The 23383-nt window shown below is 39.3% G+C and overlaps 2 protein-coding genes and 1 long non-coding RNA gene across 6 annotated transcripts; 1 reads left to right on the top strand and 2 right to left on the bottom strand.

Annotated features, from left to right (window-relative positions):
• Positions 1-11760: 11760 nt before the first annotated feature.
• On the bottom strand, positions 11761-14496 carry LOC124312011 (peptidyl-prolyl cis-trans isomerase FKBP4-like). Its single transcript, XM_046776401.1, has 8 exons — positions 14375-14496; positions 14045-14269; positions 13829-13973; positions 13658-13767; positions 13188-13581; positions 12948-13117; positions 12698-12883; positions 11761-12176 (listed from the first exon to the last, which is right to left on the bottom strand). Exons 6-8 carry the CDS (start codon positions 13077-13079, stop codon positions 12021-12023), a joined length of 474 nt encoding a protein of 157 aa, XP_046632357.1. The 5' UTR covers positions 13080-13117; positions 13188-13581; positions 13658-13767; positions 13829-13973; positions 14045-14269; positions 14375-14496; the 3' UTR covers positions 11761-12020.
• A 4957-nt stretch (positions 14497-19453) lies between these two features.
• Positions 19454-20234, bottom strand: LOC124312433. The gene is made up of 3 exons (XR_006910498.1): positions 19990-20234; positions 19702-19801; positions 19454-19637 (listed from the first exon to the last, which is right to left on the bottom strand). It is a non-coding gene; the product is annotated as an uncharacterized LOC124312433 (long non-coding RNA).
• Positions 20235-22115: 1881 nt separating this feature from the next.
• LOC124311958 (dormancy-associated protein 2-like) lies at positions 22116-23368 on the top strand. 4 transcript variants are annotated; one of them, XM_046776343.1, is made up of 4 exons: positions 22116-22199; positions 22346-22466; positions 22509-22930; positions 23116-23368. In XM_046776343.1, exons 1-4 carry the CDS (start codon positions 22188-22190, stop codon positions 23173-23175), a joined length of 615 nt encoding a protein of 204 aa, XP_046632299.1. In that variant the 5' UTR covers positions 22116-22187; the 3' UTR covers positions 23176-23368. The 4 variants fall into 4 exon arrangements, with proteins under 4 accessions (XP_046632299.1, XP_046632309.1, XP_046632284.1 ...); XM_046776353.1 differs by having other exon boundaries at positions 22346-22484; positions 22533-22930; XM_046776328.1 differs by having other exon boundaries at positions 22346-22930.
• The last annotated feature ends 15 nt before the right edge of the window (positions 23369-23383 follow it).

Raw genomic sequence — 23383 nt, 5'->3', positions numbered from 1 at the left:
ATTTTAATGTATTTTTAAATGTATTTTTAATATTTTAAAATTCATATTTAATATTTCGAAATAGAATAAACAAATATATGTTACAAAAAATACATTTGATTTGATTTTTTTGGCACAATTTTCAAAAAAATACGAATTTCAATCACGAATTTATGTCAAATACACCATTTCAAGTCTATTGAATCAATAAATTCATAAAGCAATTCATGAAAAAATAGTTTTAGAAAAATACACAGCTTTGCTTAAGCACTGCACAGCAAAAAACAGCACAGCACTACTTCAATGAGTTTGAAGTTGCTATATTGATTGTTTCACGAATACAAAACATTTCTTTCTTACAAGATATATTTAAAGATGTCCAATACACCATTTCAAGTACAGTACCCACCAAACTATTAGGTACACCCCCTATTTTCAGTGCATTCTTATGGCACTACGTGTCCTAGAAAAAATGCAATAACTCTTGGAGCGCTTGGGCTAGATTTTTTTTCCTTCTAGTGTTGACTGTTCACCCAGTCTAGTGTTGATTCACCCTTTCGCGAGTCAAGTGTCAGGCCGTTAATTCGACCTGCTACTGGCCTGCTCGTTCCCCGTTTTTAACTTGTCGTATTTGTGTCTTCTTGTGCTTGACGCTGGCTATACGGCTACTGCTGTGTGAATGCCTCCAACCTTTTGAGGCATGTATCGACTGTTGTTTAAATTATGTTGACGTTGTACGGGAATATACCATCGAACGAAAGACTGCAGCTTCCATGTGAGAAAAAGTTCTCACACTATATTGATTGTTTCATGAATACAAAACATGTCTTTCTTATAGGATATGTTTAAAGGTGTCCAATACACCAATTAAAGTACATTTAAACAATGAATTCATAATACAAATGACAAAGAAATAGTTTTAGAAAAAAAAGTTCATGGAAAGTCTTCTAGGAACTGTGAAACACTATTTCAAATAGTTTGAATTTGCTATATTGATTGTTTCAGGAACAGACAACATTTATTTCTTACAGGATATGTTTAAAGATGTCCAATACACGTTTTAAAGTTCATTGAAACAATGAATTCCTAATACAAATAATGAAAAAATAGTTTTAGAAAAAAACGGTTCATGGAAACTCTTCCAGGAACTGTACAACTACACTACTTCAATGAGTTTGAAGTTGCTTTATTGATTGTTTCATGAATACAAAATATTTCTTTCTTACAGGATATGTTTAAAGATGTTCAATACACCATTTAAAGTACATTGAAACAATAAATTCATAATACAAATGATGAAGAAATAGTTTTAGAAAAATGGGTTCATGGATACCCTTCCAAAAACTGTGAAACACTACTTCAATGAGTTTAAGTTGCTGTTTCGATTGTTTAAAAAATACAAAACATTTCTTTTTTACAGGATATGTTAAAAGATGTCCAATACACGATATAAAGTAAATTGAAACAATGAATTCATAATACAAATGATGAGGAAATAGTTTTAGAAAAAAAATTTCATGGAAAGTCTTCCAGGAACTGTGAAACACTACTTCAATGAGTTTGAAGTTGCTGTATTGATTGTTTCACCAATATAAAACATTTATTTCTTACATGATGTGTTTAAAGGTGTCCAATACACCATTTGAAGAACATTTAAACAATGAATTTAGAATACAAATGATGAAGAAATTGTTTTAGAAAAAAAGTTCATGGAAAGTTTTCCAGGAACTGTGAAACACTACTTCAAATAGTTTGAAGTTGCTATATTGATTGTTTCATGAACACAAAACATTTCTTACTTACAGGATATTTTTAAAGATGTCCAATACACCATTTGAAAAACATTTAAACAATGAATTCATAATACAAATGATGAAGAAATAGTTTTAGAAATCACTGTTCATGGAAACTCTTCCAGGAACTGTGAAACACTACATCAATGAGTTTGAAGTTGCTACAGTACCTACACAAAGTTTGGAAACACGGCGAGTATTTACGCGCTTCTAACACGGTGGCTTACGGGCCAAGGTGTTTCCCTTTTTTACGCGATAACTCACATTTGAGTTATCGCAAAGCAAATTTTAAAAAATCATCTTGGTGAGGAAGGAATTTCCTTTCACTCTGATATTTTTCAGATTTTAGTGAATTGAAGTTTATCCCCTACGTGCTAGATATAAAGTTTGGAAACATAGGCACGCTCGCCATATGTTTCCATGCTAAAGTGTATGTTACTTAAAAAATTCTAAAAAATTCAAATATGTCAATTATTACTTAAAACTTGCACAAACGGTAGACGACATAGTCGTCTACATTTGGACAAAGTTTCAAATTTTTTTAAGGAAACGCTGATTTTTGCCGATTTTTTAATAAATTTTGATTTTTCTTCTCACGTCGCGTGGTGCGTATCCTGCCCCGAGGGAAGAATAGAAGAGGAAAAACCGTCAAACCCCTTTGTTCTCTCCTTTTTCTCTGGCATTTTTTCTTTAAAAAATCGGCAAAAATCAGTAAGTTTTGAAAAATTCAAAAATGACGCAAGTTGTAGAGCTAACGACGCTATTTTTTCAAACTTTTCACGTCGTTCTAAGCCATTTGGTTCCCTATTTATAGACCGTTAAAGAAGCCGGATTTTGATAAGCTCCTCCCACGTGTTCCTAACCGTTTACATCCATTTATGGATGCCCTGCCCTTAAAAATTAAAAAAAAAATTCAGGAAGTAGTCAACCTCCATGGCTACTTCTAAAAAAGATATCGATGTCCCTTGTAAAAAATTTGATTTTTGGGAACGCTACGAAAATCGCCTTTTACATAAGGTTCTCTCGCGCGTTCCCAAACTTCGGGTAACTACTGTTTGCTGTAATATATTCTCGTATTCTGTAGTGCATGGAGTCCGTCGTCGATGTTTTCTATCCAGAACGGCTGCGAGTGGCGAGGTTTCCTGAGATGCGTGTTGCGAAAATGTCCCATAGAATATTGCACGGTCGTCCGTGTTGTGGAAGGCGGCTGCTTTATCGGTGTTTGTTTGTACGTTGCCGTTGTAGTGCTATCCAGCACTATGATCCAGCTGATGATGTGGTGCTTCCACCACATCATCCAACTGAACTGACAGATGATGATTGGCAATTGTCACCGGGATATTTTTATAAGATTAGATCGCCAACGAGTTTATTTTTATTTCGTTTTTCGTTTGGCAATGTTTCTTCGGAATGATAATGGGTAAGAGAGGAGATGGAAGTTGGAGAAGTTCAAGTTGGAGGACTATCAGCGTTTCTTGTTCGTTTAACTGGTGGTAAGGGTGGATAAAGGCCAGGTTAAGGAACAGTTACACAACTTACGATAAACAGGGTAAACACTGTTGCTAAATAGATCAGACAAGGAACTCAAAGGTAAACCAATTGCCTACAGAGGTAGATAAAATAAAACAATTATGAAACTTAATACAAGCTTGAATGGAAAGAATGGAAGAATTATTAGAAATAGAATTAAGAGTAGCAAGGCCGGGAGAAGAAGAATCGGATGAAGAATAAACGGAAAAAGAATATGACGAAGAAGATGGAGAAGACGACGAAGATGTGAGAAATGACGACGAAATCAGTAATCAAGATAACGAAGAAGTAACGGTTTTGAATAAAAAGAGACAGATAAATGGCAATACTCTTGTAGAAAGAGAAAGGCCAAGCCAAGACCAGGTCAAGCAAAAAGTAATAAAAACCGCGGAAATTGGAACCCAACAGTGTGTCGCACAACACGAATCAGTGAAAAAAAATAAAGCTGAATCTCAACCAGGAAGAGAAAAGGTCAAAAAGAGTGACACGCCGTCCTGATAAGTTCAAAGACTTCTTGATGGACGAGTAAACATTCTAATTTTTTATACAAACAACGCTTCAAAAAGAGGCGTCCCCTCTGGAATTACAACTATATAAGGCGACTAAAACAATCGAGTGGTCAGTCGACAATTGTCAACTATCCTGTACTATCCTTAATCTAAGTAAGAATGGCTTCCTTCATGTGGACGAAGTGTCCGGTATATATCGAAGGACAGAAAAAGGAAGACGACTTCCGTAGTCGGCAGATTGTAAAAAGAGTCTTCTATTCCTTCCAAAACCAAAAGGAAGAGGAAGAAGAAGAGTAAAAAGAAGAAGAACGTAATCTCTTCATTTGTGACCGTTGCCACTCCCGAGTAGTGCAAGGAGCGGTGGATTTAACGAAGAAAATGGACGCCGGCAAAACTGAATTTGTCGGGTCACTATTCTTCAAGGACGGAACCTTGGACATACAGAAGTACAAAGATGCCCGAGACCAGAGCAGCAAGGAAAGAGATGAGATTCGGACAGGCGGGTACCTAGTGGAGATCCCGCAAGAGCTGTCAGCAGAAGACTGCAAAAAACCATACATTCGGGAGTTCTACAAACGACACCCCCTGGCATCGAACATCATCATCCGGCCGAGAGAAAGCCACGAACAACCACTGGCTCGCCAAAACCCGAACCAGAAGGATGGACAAACCATCCAACTGGTACAAAAACTTAAAAGCGCAATATATGGGGAACGCAGACCACCGCCGCCAACCCAAGAAAAAGAAGAACCGGAGCCAAAGCGGCAACGGATCGCTCACTTTGACAATTCCGTCGTAGAAGAAAACAACCCCAGCCCAAGCACTTCCGAAACTATACCCCCAAATATAGAGGAGTGAAACACTACTCTATTATTTGTTTGTCTCCCCCTCAAACGAAATCACATTTTTTGTTACTTACTGATGTTCGCTTATTGATATTTAACCAAAATAAAATGAATTTCATAAAACCGAGTTTGAATACAACGTATTCCAATTATGACAGAAAAAAAATGAGTAAAGAAATAGCCAACAAAATAATAGAAGGAAGAAAGAATGAATATGTAATGTTAATTCACAACATATGGCAAAGCCATTGACAAGTTCTCACACTTGTTGATGCGTTTACCATATGTATATTCCTAATTGCTTGAACAGGCATGGCTACCATCAGACAAGCCATCTTCCGTAGCCCCGTATATAAACCGGACATTCGATCCATTTCGGGAGTCGCTTGAGCGGTCGCTTGTGAGACGTTTGTAATCGTGTTACAAGTGTTCTCTTGGTTGTCCGCTGACTTTTAATACACCTTTTTAGCCGCACCTCTCGTATCGACTCTTTTCTTGTGATAGACTCATCATCACAAATAGAATAAGAATTTTATGAGCTTAAAAATAAATAAATAAATAAAATAAAATAAAAAAAGCGCCTCTGACGACAAGTCGGAGGCAAAGAAAGAGTTTGATTAGCTTCCAAAATTTTCACTGTCTGAATCGACCTTCATGCCATTTAATTTTTTCCGTTTTTTACTCCTTTCCACTCGCATCGCCACTAATTACTCCTTCATTTTTTTCCGCTCTTTCCACAGCAGTAGATGTATGCGTTATTTTTACTACTTGTGTAAGGATTCCGCCAGGCTCATAGCATGTAAAAAGGGACACTTGACTTTGTAAAGTCACCCTCGCTATTGAAAAGAGTCAAGGCCAACAGTAACCGACACAAACTAGACAATAACTTCCAGAACAATTTAAACCTTATGCCTTTCTAAAAATGCCCCTTTGTTTATGAAAAAGCCAAAAGCTGACGCTACTAGAAATGCGCCCCATTCTTCAACATTTCAAAATGTAATAAACAGAACTAGCAAGTAAAAAGCAGTTCAGTTGAGTTCAGTCCGGCAGTTCAGTTACGCCAGTTCCACCAGTCCCAGTTAAACTGTTCTTTCTCTGCGCTACTCGATTCTACCCTCTCCGAAATTCTCTCACTAACCAGACTTCTCCTTTCACCTTATTTCCACTCTCCTCAACTGTATTGACCAGTTGTATCATCGATTGTCCAGCATTCTCTTATAGTGTAACAATGCGGTAAATACAAGTCTTTAGTAGAATCTTCTTTTATATTTTAATTCTTATGCTAGTAATTTACGCCATCACGCAGCGTAAGTTATTACATTGGTGGCAGCGATCTATCTGAACTCGTGTTCGTGTTGTGAAAAAAAATAAAGCTGAATCTCAACCAGGAAGAGAAAAGGTAAAAAAGAGTGACACGCCGTCCTGATAAGTTCAAAGACTTCTTGATGGACGAGTAAACTTTCTACTTTTTATACAAACAACGCTTCGAAAAAGAGGCGTCCCCCCCCAGAAAAACAACTATATAAGGCGACTAAAACAATAGAGTAGTCAGTCGACAATTGTCAACCATCCTACTATCCGTTAAATCAAGTTAAAATGGCTCCCTTCATGTGGACAAAGTGTCCTGTATGTACCGAAGGGAGAGCAAAGGAAACAAGATACCGCATCCAGGAAATCAATAGAAGAATCTTCTATTGGATTCAAAATGGAGAACAGGAACAAAGGGAAGAAGACTCTCCATACGTCTTCTTCTGTGAAGACTGCGAGGAAGATCTCGACAACTGGGGAGGACAACCTGACGGCAGACAACTGTAAGGATTCTGAGATGCGCCTTTCTATTTTGATCTGGGTCAAAGTTGATCCAAGTGCCTTTCGCTTTTGTGACCTGTTGTGGCCTACCTATTTCCCTTTCTCTTGACCTATTATTTCTCACTTTCCCTTGTCTTGTTTCGGTATAAAACCAGACGCAGAGTCTCATTCTTTAGTTCAGTCTTTCTGACTCACCCGTCGCAGAATGTTACTGTGTAGCTCAGTGTCTCACTACTGGCTCACTTGTCACACCTCTCGGGTTTATTCTTCATTTCATTATTGTTTCCATATTCATGTTTTCACCCGTCTCATGCTAGAGAAGTCTTGCGCTTCGCATGTAGTCACGTAAGCTAATGTGAACAATACAATTCTTTACGCCTTTAAATTAATCTTTAAGTTGACGATTGAGCGGAAACAGCCACACGGCCTATCCATTCAATTCGTTACACAACCAACGGAAGCCGTAACAGAACAGCAAAACGGTGAAAAGGAAGAGCCGGAGCCGAAACGTTCGCGACGGAACGAAGCCGGTGGAGGTAACGCTGAAGAGCCGGAGCCGAAACGTTCGCGACGGAACGAAGCCGGCGGAGGTAACGCTGAAGAGCCGGAGCCGAAACGTTCTCGACGGAACGATGCAGCGCCACAAGGAAGCGATCAAGAAGAGGAAATCCAGCCGGGCCCTTCAAACACTCAGACCGAGGAGTAATCCCACCCATCCTTGTTGACTTTTTTCATTATTGAGTTGTATTTTTGCCAAACCCATCATTTTTTGAGGTAAAAAAAAAAAAAAAAACAAAACAAAAAAACAAAAAAAAACAAACAATAAAAGAAAAACAAAAACAAACAAGAAAACTTTCAATTCCTATTTTTGATTTTTTAACATGCGCCATCTGACGACAAGTCAGAGGCGAAGAAAGAATTTTTTTATTTTCAATTTCTATTTTGGATTTTTTAACATGCGCCATCTGACGATAAGTCAGAGGCGAAGTATTTTTTTTACTTTCAACTTCTATTATTGATTTTTTAACAAACGCCATCTGACGACAAGTCAGAGGCGAAGAAAGATTTTCATCAACTGTAAATTTTTATTTCTTATCCCAACAAATGCAATCTGAAGACAAATCAGAGGCGAAGAAAGTTTTGTTATAAACTTTCAATTTTTATTTTTTCAAAAAAGCAGCAAATGCCATCTGACAAGTCAGAGGCAAAGAATAAGCTTTATAAAAAATTTTAAAATTTTATTTTTTTCAAAAAAAGCGAGTCTACATTCAATACCCAATTAAAAGGCTAGAACTACATAATGATTGCCAAAAAGAATGCCTGCTATATGGTTCAACTTGGGAGCACGAAACTGACGAAGTCTACAATCATGGGAAATTGTATCCATGGCATCGTGTCCCTAGTCGTAAGCAAGGAATCACATTCAATTGATGTTCAAAAAATTCGGAAGCCAAGATTAATTGTTGCGGGACGCAACAAAAGAGAAGGGGGAGTGATGTAAGGATTCCGCCAGGCTCATAGCATGTAAAAAGGGACACTTTACTCTCTAAAGTCACCCTCGCTATTGAAAAGAGTCAAGGCCAACAGTAACCGACACAAACTAGACCATAACTTCCAGAACAATTTAAACCTTATGCCTTTCTAAAAATGCCCCTTTATTCATGAAAAAGTAAAGGCCAAAAGCTGACGCTACTAAAAATGCGTCCCATTCTTCAACATTTCAAAATGTAATAAACAGAACTAGCAAGTAAAAAGCAGTTCAGTTGAGTTCAGTCCGGCAGTTCAGTTACGCCAGTTCCACCAGTCCCGTCTAAACTGTTCTTCCTCTGCACTGCTCGATTCTACCCTCTCCGAAATTCTCTCACTGACCAGACTTCTCCTATCACCTTATTTCCACTCTCCTCAACTGTATTGACCAGACGTATCATCGATTGTCCAGCATTCTCTTATAGTGTAACAATACGGTAAATACAAGTCTTTAGTAGAATCTTCTTTTATATTTTAATTCTTATGCTAGTAATTTACGCCATCACGCAGCGTAAGTTATTACATTGGTGGCAGCGATCTATCCGAACTCGTGTGTCTTTATTTTTCATATATGGTCGCAACTGTGTACCATCACGTCAGGTGCGGTCTTCAATAATTTACTATTGGATGTAAAAATCACAGCCATCGACGTTCATGTATTTTTGGTCCCAGAACCCTCGTGTGGTGGGTACCAAATGAGTAAGATACGAGTCTTACGTCATTCGAAGCGGCTGTCGAAGGTTTAGCGATCGTACCAGGAACACGGCGTCGATAAGGGATTGATCACGAGTATTTTTCTGGCTTTCAGAAAAAATTCAAACGAGTCAATCAAAAATCCTTCTTATTGATTACGTCAAAAAGAAAGCAAAAAATATAAAACAAACCCTCCAATAATTAAGAAACGGGAATAATGAGCAAAACACACATTTCGTATAGCAGTTCTGTTGGTCTTCGGCCGACTCTGCCTGTTTATTTTTTTATTAAAACATAGCAGTCTTGTTGGTATTCAGCCGACTCTGCCTTTTTTCTTTTTCACATAAAAACATAGCAGTTTTGTTGGTATTCAGCCGACTCTGCCGCTTACATTTTTTACAATCATTCATGTCAGTTTTGTTGGTCTTCAGCCGAATCTGTCTGCAATTTCATTAATAATAACGACGGCCGAGCGTTTCACAGTAAATTTTTATGAGTACACTTTTTAAATCTGGTTAATGATTTTAACCAAACAATCAGAAAAGGTTGATGACCGAATGGAAGGAGTAACTATCGACACTCCTAAGGAGAAATTAGGAACACCAGGCTTTTTGAGAAGTATAGGGTCAATTTTTAGTAAATTATCGTTAAACAATTTCAAAGACGACAAATATTGCCCCAACAAACTGACGCCATTCAAGTAGACGGTTCGCAACCCTCTTCTGAAGAGGGAGAGGACGACGAGGACGAAGGACGAAAAATATCTTCATCTGCGACCGTTGCCACTTCTGGGAAGCGCGTGCCAGCGACTTCTCGGGAGTTGCACCGATCGCTTGGACCATCCAGTACGCGAAAGAATGGACGGCTCATAAGGAGGCCGGCCTTTCAGAGTTCGACGGGAGCCTTTTCATTCCCGACGGCCGCGTAAATATCCCCAAGTTTCAAGAGGTTAAGGCCCAGTCGTCACGGCTTCGAACTTTGAGGAACCGGGAGATAACGATACAGATCCCGATTGAGTTGTCGGATGAAGCCTGCCGGCAACCATACATCCGGGAATTCTACGAAAACTACCTAATGGCGGCGGGGATTGTAATCCGACCTGGAGAGAGCCATAAAGTGGCCCTGAGCCGCCAAGACCCCCGAGTACAGGAGAACCACACCACACGACTTCGGGACCGACTGGACCATGCTATCGAGTGGGGAAATTGGGCAACGGCGAAAGAAATATTTGACCAGATCCTAGATGTTGACCCGCTACGTCGTCGATCTCCATCACCACTTCCACAACTACAGGAAGGTGACGCTGCATAACCGGAGCCGAAACGCCCGCGACGGAACGATTCAGCGCCACAATTCGGTAGTGAAAGGCGACTTTGTTATTCTTGTCGTCATGAAATCAAAGACTGTCCTGAAGCCGACGGGAGCGATCTGGAAGCGGAAATCCAGCCGGGCCCTTCGAACACCCAGACCAAGGAGTAATCTCATCATCCCATCAATCTTGTTGACTTTTTTGAATTGTAATATTGCCCCAAACGCATATTTTTTTTTTTAGGTAAAAAAAAACAATAAAAGGAAAAACAAACTAACGAATGTTAGAATTTGATACGTAAAATTCTGCCAGGAGCTGTTGTCGACAAAAAAAATGAGTAAAGAAAGAGCCAAATAATAATAATAATAATAAATAAGGAATTTATGAGCTTATAAAAAAAGCGCCTCTGACGACAAGTAAGAGGCGAAGAAAATTTTTTTTAAACTTTGAATTTCTATTTTTGATTTTTCAACATGCGCCATCTGACGACAAGTCAGAGGCGAAGAAAATTTTTCGTTTCACTCTCCTCTTGCTGTTACTACTGTAATCTATCTGTAACAATACAACATTCAACTAGCCCCTCTTGTTGCTTCATCTCCTGTAAAGGTATTCCACCTTAAATTCTCTTGGGTTTTTCTTGTTTTTATTTGATTAATCTGCAATGTATTTGCCAGTTTCATGCTAGAGAAGTCTTGCGTTTGTGTTGAGTGTAGAAGCCACTCGGTCTATCTGCTTAGTAATTTACATCGTTATCAATGTTGTGTCCCAATAGCGTCGGACCTAACATTGCACAAGAATCTTTCGACATTCATCATGTTGTGGGAAGGAGGGTTGTGCTCGGTGTGGAACTGCCATACCAACGTCGACAAGCCAATTCCATCACGGGAGTTATCCAACGTTAGATTATCCTTTATTTCATCGACCACACGATATCCCATCGCTGCAACCGTATAAAGGACTCACCCTTCTTCCACTCTCCCAGTTGAAAGGTTCGACTAATGTCTACTGTTTTCAACCGGTAGGGGTTAGAGTCGGATGAGTTCTTACGCACGATTACAGCTAGAGGCAATAAGGGTGACGAGATATGGCTGAGGTTGAGTGCAATGACATCTAGTTGTGTGTCGGCTTGTTGTTCGTTGTTATAACGTTGGCTTAAGCTAGGCACAACGAGAAGACTGTTTTCGTCTCTGTTTAGAGCCTAGGAAAGTTTAAATGATTCAGCAGAGGCAAAAGTCGTGCGACTTATCGACTAATGCACACCGTAGCGAGGAATGGCGTTACTTTGCTGTAAGTTTTGTTTGACAGAGTTTTGGCGTTTTTAATAGGTCTACCAGAACACGTGACTAGCAAACCAATCAAAAACGTCAAACGAGTATCTCTGTCGACGCGTATCTCTCAGACAAAACTGGCAGTAAAGTACCGCCAACCCCCGCTACGGTGCGCATTGGTCGATAAGTCGCATGACTTTTGCCTCTGCAAAATTTGTGTAACTTTCCAAAGCTCTGTAAATGCGACTGATCCCCTCGCGTCCTTAAATGCAACTGCCTGCGATCGGAAACTGACCATCTATTTAAAGGAAATCAACCAGGTCAACTAAGTTTATTTCCGCCAAGGGAATTGAAATTCTACGTGTACCAAAAATATTGAAAGTTCTAGGAAGGTCATAAATGCAGCATACAAAAAGGGAGGTCAAGCAATACTTAGGAAATAACGGAAAATAAAGTTCAAACGAGGGTAAAGCCGGGTAAAGCCACAACAGCAGTTGATAAATTTCTCGTGGCATTTTTATTTATTAAATTTAACCGTCAAATCCACCATTTCTATGTGATAAAGATGAGATGTTTTACGATTGATGGCAGTCGATAATTACACAATCAATTGAATATGTCCTTAGTACTGTTTTGGTTTAGAAGTTATTATGTTATAACAACAGAGAGAACAGGCATGAAAGAAAAACACAATCAATTCTCGGTAATTAAATTTAAAAAAAAAATGGGTCGAGAATCACAATGACGATAATCAAGATTTAATAGTTTTCATCCGACCCTTCGAAGTCTTCCGACTCTGTACATAGCACTGAGTCCAAAGGATCTTTCAATTCAACGGCGGTCGTGTTCTCCGAGTCTTCATTGTCCCACTGCGTTGGTTCCGGCCTTTCCATCGCCTTGTTCCGCAAGGCTTTCTGCATATAGAATAAATTAAAAAAAACAAAAACCCAGTTAGTGGCGGCCATCAACATAAAAATAACAAACGAAATTCATTCGGTTAGTATAAATCTTTCGTGTAAAGTTAGAAAGAATTCGCATTTGACGGGAGGGTAGGTGTTTTCATTCCGCAATCGAAATCGTGCAGAAAAGAGTCGCCAAAACATTTACGAAGATCGTTGGATGGCTCATTTGATGGCTCTGATGGTGTTTCTGTCGACTCCGCATTTTGGTGGTCCGAAGAGCTTTTGTCATGATCTTCTTCACCCTCATCTTCATTCAAATTTAGCGGCTTCCCGTTGACTGACACAATGTTGGGTTTTCTGCCACCGTAACGCTTGAAGAAATCTGCTTGGTTCTTCCTACGTTCAGCCTTCAACTGTTCCACAGCTTCTTGTTTATCTCGTTCAATTTGAGCCAGATCAACGTCCAGCTGGACACCCTTCGTCGATTCGTCCCACCAACCGTAAAGCCATTTGCCTCCATTCTTTTCGCTTACCTGTCGATCGTTTTCGGCCATCTTGTTGAAAATGCTAGAGTACAATTTCTTGTCCTTTTCGCGTTGCTCGCGAATCTTGGCGTTGCAGATTACCACTTGATTGGCGGCCGCCTTGTTGTTCGAATCAAATTGGAGAATCGCCAAATGTTTCTTGGCTTCTTCCGGCTCGTGGATGCCCAAAAGTGCCTATGGCGAGACAAAATCTGTGAGTAAATAATCAAATCAAATTGCTGGTCAACTTGTACGTTACCTGGCCCATGCGGAATAAACCCTTTTCATTTTTCGGGTCCATCTCGAGCGCCTTGTGGCAATGATCACGAGTTGCACAGAAATCATTTAACTTTAAACAGCACATGGCCTGATTGAGGTATGCTGCCAGCATGAGCTGTTCCCGCTCAGTAGCTTTCTCGTCTTTAAGAGCTGAAATAGAAAAGAAAAGTTTAATTTTTTTGCAAAATGAAATCAAATTATTGCGAAAAGCAAAACTTACATTTTTCCAACTCGAGGAGGGTGACAATCTTGGAGTAGGCCTACTGTTTGTTAGCCAGAGCGTATTTGGCAGTTTTAAAATGATTGGCTCCTTTTTCTTTGCAGAGTTTAGCCTGTTCCAGCTTTTTCTTCGGCGTCCATGCTCCAGCTCTCTTTGGCCTTTTCAAAGCTCTTGATTTCAACCTCGTATTCGAAGTTGACGTTGGGTAAAACACCTTGTTTCTCGTTACCGGCAGAGCCGAAACCGTATGTAGGTGTCAACTTCTCTTGCTTCTTGAATTTCAACAGAGCCTATTCAACACCGTCGGGAATGTTGTGTTCTAAATCTTCTCCAAGGTTGAAGCTTAACTCAAGTTGATCAAATACCGTGTCACCGTGTCGACCGACCAGTGAAACTAGAACAATTAAAAGGAAGAAAAAGGAAACTATAATTTAATTTTCACTTTAAATACTTCAGTCAAGGAAGCATACCTTCAGCAACAAGCACCTTTTCATTATAGGATTTGAATAACTTTAAGGTTTGATTTATAATTCCTCCATCATGCTCCTCCATGCTTTGGTGAGATTTTCTATCTTCCAACCTAAAGACAAATATGAATTACAGAATTTATATTAAAATGAACAGTGTGGATCCAACCATACCTCAAACATCAGCAATGTGGCATTTAAGAGGAATTTTTAGGTGGACTTCCATTTTCACCGAAAGCATAACTGGATTAACAAGACAAGACTGCACACTTCAATGGTATTTACTCCAGTAAGGTCTTGAATGTCTTTTTTACACTACCTGTAGAGAATTACATTTTAAAATGTCAATAAAAAAACAACCACACATTCATCACATTCCATTAAAAGTACCTTCAGAAAATCAAGCTTCATGCCATTCGTCAAAAAGCCTGTGTGGACTGACTGGACTGAGCTGCTCCTTGCCAGTTCCCACCTGTTTGATTTCTTTCAAAACACCACCTTCTTTTGTTGGGAGTGAGATCAACAGCTGCTGGGGCAAATGTGTAGGCTTAAGGCTCTGTCTTCGTAGAACTTGAACAATGGGTTGACCAACTTTCATGCTGCTTTGTTGATTGGCTGTTATGGATTGTTGTCATTTAGTTGGTTTCATCACAGAATTTCATTTGAAAATGCTTATTGCTTTAAAAGTATTTAAGTAGTACCATAATTCATAATACTTACTTGGATTAGGACCCCAGTTGATCGATGACGTTCGATGAGCAGGCCCGGGCGTGAGTGTCAAAACGTCAAAAATTGGGCCCAAACTGTCAAATCGTGACGGCAACACATTGACCAGCATTGACAATGACTATCAGATCCTAGCAGACAGTCAGTCACAGAACAGTGAGCTAGATATACGTAATAAATCTGCGTAAAACCAATCTGACCATTATTCTGACGCAAAAAACTAGTTGTGGTTTTCATCCGCTTGGTTCGCTGGTAATGTCGTGCCGCGTTTGAGCTCCATTTTGAGGACGAATTTGAACCTTGATTATTGCACACGTCATTAGTTCATTACGAGTTTACGACATCCGTGTTGAATAGTCCGGCCATCTTCAGGCCATCTTCATCGGTAATTTATTACTATAGTAATCCAACATTACTATCCGAATAATGATAGTACCGCACTTAATGGGTTTTCATATTCTTCCTCGATTTTGTTTTGAGTCGAATATTTTTCTGTCCACCCTATTACAAAATCAAAGGGAATCTTGCTTAGGAGGCCCTTTTTTAAGAACTAAGTGGATCTGTTTTTTTCAAGTTTGTCGAACTTTCGTTCGTTTTTCGAAATTGTCGGGGGCCAATATCCAGGCCATATCCTTAAGGTTGTGATGGCATCAAGTTACTTTTTTTATATAATTGAACGCCATCAGCATAGCGGTGAAGATGAATCTGTATAAGACAAGGGTAAACCTTCCATCGGCAGCACCAATCACTTGAGCTACTCAGCAAGTTCTATAAGAATCAGCAGTCATGAAAATTATGGTAAACCCAAATAATTTTTCTCGATTACTGTTATAAATGCATTCTTTGTGATGATAACTATTTCAGAAATTTAATTTTGTTTCTGCTTTTTGTCTCTCTGCCCAGCAAAATCCGATCAGATCGCGCGCACTAGCGTGTTTATGGTGGCCTTTGCCGCAGCCGTTGAAGAAACTGGACAAATCGACGTCGATTTGGACGGCCCACAGGTATATGTAGGCCTCCTTATCTCTCCCCCAAACAGCCAAAAGAGAATATCTACATAGGGGAAGTGTTCGAGATATCTATCCTGTTCCTCTTTTCCTCTAGATACATTCTTATACACGGCCGGAGTTTTATTCTCTGGCTCTCGTGCAGTGCTTTTGTAGCGATTTTTCCCTACTTCTTATTTTCTATTACAGATGACAGCCAGATGAGATATTATATAATGAAAACTGGAGAAATTGATGTAATGGGACAACGCCAGCCTTAAGCGTCGTTATCATCATTAATAAACCTCTCAGCGCATCTCCTCTGCCGAGTTAGTTAAAGGTTTCATTAATGTCGTCGTTCAAAAAAAAAAAAAGGTTTTGTCGTTCAGGGTTCGTCATCTCTCATACCGGTCTATTACAGCAGTAACAACATTCGAGTACTGCGGCGTACAAGATTGTCCCACGTCTTACAATGATAATCGATCTGACTTGCCCCAACGAATTTATCTCATGTTTTTTATGATATGCCGCGCATATCAATTGTTAGTAGCCTTTAGTTAGTGATTCAGTTATTGTTAGTATTAGTCGTTGAGAGTTAGTGTAGTGTTAATCGTTTAGAATTTGGGTTAAGTAGTAAGTGTTAGTTATTGGAAGTAAGTATTAGTCGTTGAGAGTTAGGGTTAAGTAGTTAGGGTTATTACATGCATAGTTATATTATACAGGGCGATATGAGGGACAACAATGGAGGGCAATGTGGTGGAAGTGGGAATCGAACACGGGACAATTTCATACAACGCTAGATGCTATATCCATTATACCATCATGGCCGCATATCCGGTCCTTATTATTTCCGGAAGTAGATCATATCCTAAAACAGTATTGGCTTAGAGTATATAGGAATATTTTTTTCCTTGGAATTAACTAGTTGCTCATTGGTAAAGGCTCGGGTAAAGGCTTGAATTGACACGCTGACGTTTAAGGTTCAATTCCCGTATTCGGCATTCGATGAAAAATGTGTATCTTGATTTTGCTATTTTGATAAGGATGAGGGCATGGAAGGTCTAATAAAAAAAAGAAGAAGCGAAAGCAAATACAGATATGAATTTATTCTCATCAAAACCTCAACGTCATTCTGGCAGGTCACATTCTTTGTTACCATATATATATTTTTTTAAATTATTAAACAGCCCTTCCTTGTTACCGCGGTTACCGCAGCGAAGGTAGCTGATTTCCTACTGCCAATTTTATTTTTAATTTTTCCTATCGATTTTTAAAGATGGCTTATGGCTAATAGATTCGCTAATAATATTCGCTAATAGATTCGCGGCGTCTGCCGCGAATTGCCATGGCGGGGGACACAGAGGAGGACCGACCCAGAATAGAAAAAGAGGAAATACAAATTGAGTGTGGCATCCAAATGCTCGTTTGGGTTCAATTAAACGATTTCGACACTATATATGGTGTTGGTGATACGAATCTGGTTGTTTGAGTATTTTTATTTCACCAACAGGTTTAAAGAAATTTGATTTGCATTAAAAAAATGTCGCTTATATAGTCGTAGAAAAACATGCAGAAACAGAAAAATGTCGAGAAAAACTCGTCTAAAATTAAAAAGAAATATATAGGCATAATAATTCTGAAATTTCTGAAGGCTTATATAATATTGCAGTTCAAGTGGCCGAATGCGCAGTTTTCGTATAGGCCTATATATCACATGCATATCATCATACGCAATAAAACAAGTTCCTATAATTAAAATGAGAACATTGCTTTAAATTGAAATTCTGGTTTTTTCTTAGGGTCAGGGAATTTCCAGAAATTCTAGAAATCGCTGAATTAGAAAGGTTGTGCAATGAAATCACCAGCACTGGATTTTCCCATAAAATTACAAAAAGCGTGGGCATTATAGATGCAAAATCCTTGATGTCTTGTTTGATAGTGAATTGTTGAATGTAAGTTAAATTGCAAAATTAAAAGAAGAAAAAATAACTCTGTTATCCCGTACGGTATGGTGAGCTAGGTAGAAGCTTAGCGCAAGCTTCGGAGAGCAGGCTCCCATAATAGTGTAAGCTTCCAGGAGGCAAGTTAGATTTGCTCCGATGCAATGTAAGGGATTTTAACCGAGATGCAAGCTTGGCTATTGCAAAATAGCTTTTAGCTTTATTTGCGTAACTATAATTTTTGCTTACGTCCAGTAAGCTAGCCTATAGTGTAAAATCAATTCGTAAAGCTTATATTTGCACGATCGTATTCCACAACCAAGCCGTTGCTTGTATTAATCTAGCCTATATAATTAACTTAATTAAAAATACTTTGATTTTAATTTAACTCAAGATTTGTAGACACAATGAATTGTATTGATGTCACTCTAGATTGTTCCGTGGCTTTAAAAACAGAATCAAGGGGAAAAATTAAGGCGTTAAGGGAAAATTCACAACACGTCTGGGAAATACGTAAATTAAGAAACTTGGCTTTAAAAACAGAATCAAGGGCAGGAAATTAAGGCAGTAAGGTTAAATTCACACAAGTATGAACAACTAGTGGAAAATAGACTTACGTACGTTTAAGAAACCATAAAAACATTTCCCACGGCATGAGAGGAATTGAAACAAGTGACAATCAATCAAGAGCACAAAATGGCAGGACACGTAAAATGTACGCTTACAATAAACTTAGGCTGTTTCATTTTGTTCTGTTTGCTGGTTGTTATCAAACATTCCGTTGTTTTTAATAGCTCCACCGCCAAATATGTCATCTTCAAGGTTTTGATGCTGCCTTTTAAATTCTTCTTGTTGGTTTTTGAGTGGCTATTCACAAGCTTTGCGGTAATGGCGGCCTTAACTTAAGTTCTTTGGGTAGATCATTGTTGTGCCATGCCTTCCGCCTCGGAAGAATGAAATCTAAGAAAAGTGAAAATTAAGTAAGTTGAATTCAAAAAGCTATTCAATAGAATAACAACAATAACTAATAAAAAAAGATGTTTCTGGTCATAGCATCGATGATAGAGGCCGGGAACGGCTTCTTTGGCTTACTGTTCGGGATTGAACGGCATGCACGACCACTAAGAGAGTATTCATCTTGCTCTTGGGGCAGGATAAATTAGTCAATTAAAGTTCCCACCATTGCATTGAGCGAATCCTTCGATTGAGCTTCTCTCCCGTAACAAATTGCATCTCGGAGAGTATTGTACTCGATCATAATGTCACCATCGAATGGAACCTATACAAATATTGGTCAAAATAAGTTAAAAGATAATATTAAGCCGTCAATTACCATCAGCTTAGCAGAAGATTGAGAAGAACTCGCAGATTGAGATTCAGTAGGCCCCCTACACTCTCAGTTTTCAGGGGATATTCTAACCCTCTACGACGGATATTCCAGCTTCGAATACCCTTGCTTAGAATAGGTCTAGAATAGGTTCAACCCCTATTCGAAAGCATCGAATACCCATAGTAGAACCCTTATGCGATTCGATTACCCTTCGAATACCCCAGTATTCGAAGACTCGAATACCCCAGTATTCGAAGACTCGAATACCTTACCCCATATTCGAATAGAATACCTGGGTGGGCGAATGTTTCATTTGCACACCGGCGTCGGTGTATCGAGTTGCCTCCCAGCACACATTTTTTAATTTTCAGATTAAAACTTTTTCCGTCCCATCAAAGTCCCAACTCCAAAAGTATCAAAACGTATAAATAGCTTTATCGATAATATAGAAGATTGATACACTTAGAATAGCCGTATGGAAGAAGCTCGGATTGGAATGCGGGATACCCGAGTTCAATACCCGGACGCTCCACACATTTTTTCTGATCTTACCCCACTCAGCAAAACTCTTAGAATAGGCATGGAATAGGGGGTATTCGGGGGATATTCGAACCCCTATTCTAGAACAGGTATGCTACTAATAGAATACCCCCCTATACTATTAGTAGGTAAACCAAAACGCTACTAGTTCGAATACCCTCGAATACCCCCAAAAAACTGAGAGTGTAGGAGGTAATGCTTCCGGTCTTCTATTCATGTTGTCATTAAGATCTGAGAAGAATTAAAGACAAATGTTTACTTCAACAAGTTGTTTTCTGCAGGGTTGGGTTTGCTTTTCTTAGCTATTACTGGAAATGATGCTTCTTGAGTGTTGTCGCCTTCAGGATACACAAGACTCCTTCTTGTCTTCTGTTTTGTGCCACGTAGCTCATTTGCATTCTTCTTTTCTGAAGATTTATCAAGAATGAGCTGCTGTCTGAGGTGAGGAATTTCTTGGTTACCTGTAAGGATCAAAAAAGAATAAATATTTGTCAGACTAATTCCAATAAGCTGTGCTATACTCACTCGATATTGCCACAGCAACTCCAGGTCTGTGATAACAATCAATAAGATTGTTTTATCGTAAACTCTTCCACAGATTACTGAATTTAAATCTTTGGGCCACCTACACAATTAATACAGAATCAAAATTAGAACATGAAATCAAACGAGCATTTAAGATTTCACTCGTCAACATTTGCCAACATAGGTTTAAGATATTACATGAATAGAATAGCAGTAGGCTCAATGCCAGAATAAAGTTAAATAACAAGTTGAACTAACTCATATACCAAAAAATCCAAAACATTTTACCTGACCACTAGTTTGGTTCTTTCTCTAACCCATATTTCTTGTATAATGTTGCAATCACATCTTCCTTTTCATCGTCTGTCAGAATTGGACTCTTATTAACTGAACTAATTGTCCCTTTACCAGGTTCACCAACGGTAAAATAAAAAAGAACAAACATATTTTGGGCAAACTAAATAAATATGTTTTCGTTATGGGAACAATTTCGTGTCGATGCCTAGCTAGATTGAAAATGTGACGGATGAACGAGACAGCCTAACAGTTTTGGAGGGAAAAAGCCGATCAGGAACAGGGTTGCCAGAATTAATTTTACAAATAACCTCAAATGGTTAAAAAAAACTTTTAATATATAAAAAAGAGACTAATAACTTCAAAACAAAAATAAAACATAAAATTCAGATTATTATTTTTATAATTTTGCAGCGTAATTTAAAAAAAATTGTTTTAACAGATTTAATGCGGTTTTTTTAGTTCAATCGTCTGCTGTCGTACTGCTGTGAAAAAATTCAAACTGCGATCATTTTTATTTATTTTAAAGTGTAACATTAAAATGGCAGGGAATGTTAGTTTTGGGTCATCGAAGTGGACTAAGAAAAGGAAAAACAAGCGATTAGCTACTGAGGATTACAACTAACCGATTGATCAGTCTGTAACTGGATATTTCACTTAACCGCAAATAAATAAAAAGAAACAAAACAGTAGACTATTGTAAACTGTATCTTTTAATAAGCGATGAATGAGTATAATCAAATTATTATTTTTTTAAGTAATTTTGAGCCATATATATAGGAATGACCCATTTAAACTATTACCAGACAAGTAAAAAGTATGCTAGTCACGGTCGAACTAGCTTGAAGTATATTTTTAAATATATTTTACCTAAAATACACCATACTTTTTAATTATCAAGCATCCATCTACCTTACAAAAAGACAAGCAAATATGCCAACTTATACTTAGTTATGGATTGCTTGCCGCTCGCTTTGCTTTAAGTTTTAAAAATCAAGTTTTGTACTTCGAAGCATTGCAAGTATGGGCGTTGCTAGAGTTCCGTCTCCCTGTTTTATCAGAATCGAGTTAAACTTTCCGCAAGGTTTTTTCATACTTGTGGAGCTTTAACCTAGTACCGCGCAACCTTGTTACAAGTTTATTTTTTTGGACAAGCTAACCGTCGCGTACGGGATTGACGACAACAATTTTCCAACTTGGAAGCCCCATATGTTCAGCTGAGGCCAGCATGCAAATATTGCGATGTTGTATGAATTAGACTGAATTAGCGTTAAACATTTCATTAATGATTTCTGCATGCTGTTCCGTTTGTCCGTGATTCATTTAAGTTAAATTATAGCGTGGTTGTCGACACTAGAGAGAGAGCCTCCGACGTTGAGCTCCGCCCTCGGATATACTTTGTGGAAGCCGTTTCGTGCTGCGAAATAACGAATAAGCTGCAACTTAAGGCGGATCGAATTCGACTGAATTGATATCATTTTCACCATTATTTTTGTTGTCCTATTTTAGCCTGACCAGTCAGTATTTCTAGTTCGTGGGTTTTTCCGTGTTGCCAACCGTATGGAAACGATCTCATGGGCTTCCCAGATCGCAATAAACTGAAAAAGAGTTTTTGAAAGACTATAATTAGACATGTTCAAATAAAAAAAATGAACTTGTAAGTTTTTTAAAGCGTTAAAATCAATGAGTTCATATGCGTGTCCCCGCCCGAGTATGACATACAGCGATGCGAAAATATGACTGCTGGAAAAAGTGGGGAAAACCCTGGAAAACCTGGTGAAAGCGCTGTTGTTTAAAAGCCTTGTATACTAGCTCAGCTAGAGGCCTCATAGTCAACGATTTCATTTTCCAGAACGAGTCGGGCTCCACACGCACAAAAAAATTTGCATATATCCGCCGATCAATCCGGATTGAGGGGGAGATACACCTCTTCTTCTTTTGCCTTTCTTATTTTCTCCCCATCAAACCATCACCTTGTTTCCTTCGACTTTCTAAATGACTTTTTTGCAGCTCTTGCTGACTTCTTGCACTTGCTGCAGGGATGGAGCATAATACTCGGCATGCACGGAGGGCGTAGCTAATTTGGTATAAAAGAAGCGGAACAAGAGACACAACACCATCAGTCTCATGCATCATCCCAATATTCACAGCAACATAAGAAGATCAGCATAACAGCTGAAAACCGAGTCATCATGAAAGTCGTGGTAAGCTTTTGATTATGACTTTTGAAAGAGAGCATATCAGCAGCCAACATTTGAACGGTTCTAATTATTATGTGATGGCTTCAGAACTCATATAGTTTGAAATTTTGGTTATTGAATATTGTTGTTTTCTCTCTTTGAATCAACAGATTATATTAGCGTGCTGGACAGCGCTGGCCGCCGCCCAAATCTTAAGGCCAATTGTCGCCGATTTAGATGCGGCCGCAGATCATCATGAGAGCCACGGCGGAGGCCATGGAGGTCACCATGGCGGAAGCAGTCACCACGGCGGAGGCGGTCACCACGGCGGAGGCGGAGGCGGTCACCACGGCGGAGGCGGAGGCGGTCACCACGGCGGAGGCAGCAGTCACCACGGCGGAGGTAGTAACCACGGCGGAGGCGGACATTACGGAGGCGGGGAATATGGACGCAAACGCCGCTCTATTGAAGAAATCCAAGCAGCAATCGCCGTTGCGGAATCCGTCGTCGATGCCTCTGCTGATTTAGACGTGGCCGCAGATCATCATGGGACAAACGATGGAGGCCATGGAGGTCATCATGGCGGAAGCAGTCACCACAGCGGAAGTGGTCACTACGGCGGAGGTGGTCACTACAACGGAGGCGGTAACCACGGCGGAAGCAGTCACCACGGCGGAGGTGGTCATAACGGAGGCGGACCATTGGGGACGGTGGCGGTGATTGGGGACGCAAGCGCCGCTCTATTGAAGAAATCCAAGCAGCAGCAATCGCCGTTCCGGAATCAGTCGTCGTCGATGACTCTTCCGATTTAGATGTGGCCGCACAACATGACGAGGGCTACGGTTTTTCGGGCTTCGGAACGTTATGGTGATCCAAGTTTCAATAAGGCGGAGGAGGTGGTCAGCAGGGAACTGTTGCCAGCCAGTTATTCGAAAATCCTAACGTATACGATCCTAATTTTGGGGGATTTTTTGCCTTGATCATTTTTGGATTCTTATAATGTTCGATAACGTTTGTTGTTCATCTCAAAACCCATAACATCTACCCAAATTCTGTTGTTGGTATACAGGGATATACCTATAAGACCTCTATGAACGGTCGATGACGTGTTGCATTCCTATGATATGCGCTTCTTATTGACTCAATACAATTTGGCGAAACTCTCAAAAACTTTTGCCTTTTTTAATATCGAACTTGTGGTGGTTGGT

This window comes from Daphnia pulicaria, chromosome 1, assembly GCF_021234035.1.
Source record: "Daphnia pulicaria isolate SC F1-1A chromosome 1, SC_F0-13Bv2, whole genome shotgun sequence".
NCBI classification, from domain to species: domain Eukaryota; kingdom Metazoa; phylum Arthropoda; class Branchiopoda; order Diplostraca; family Daphniidae; genus Daphnia; species Daphnia pulicaria.
Note: the sequence above shows the minus strand (reverse complement) of the source record. Positions and strands in the feature narration are given on the sequence as shown.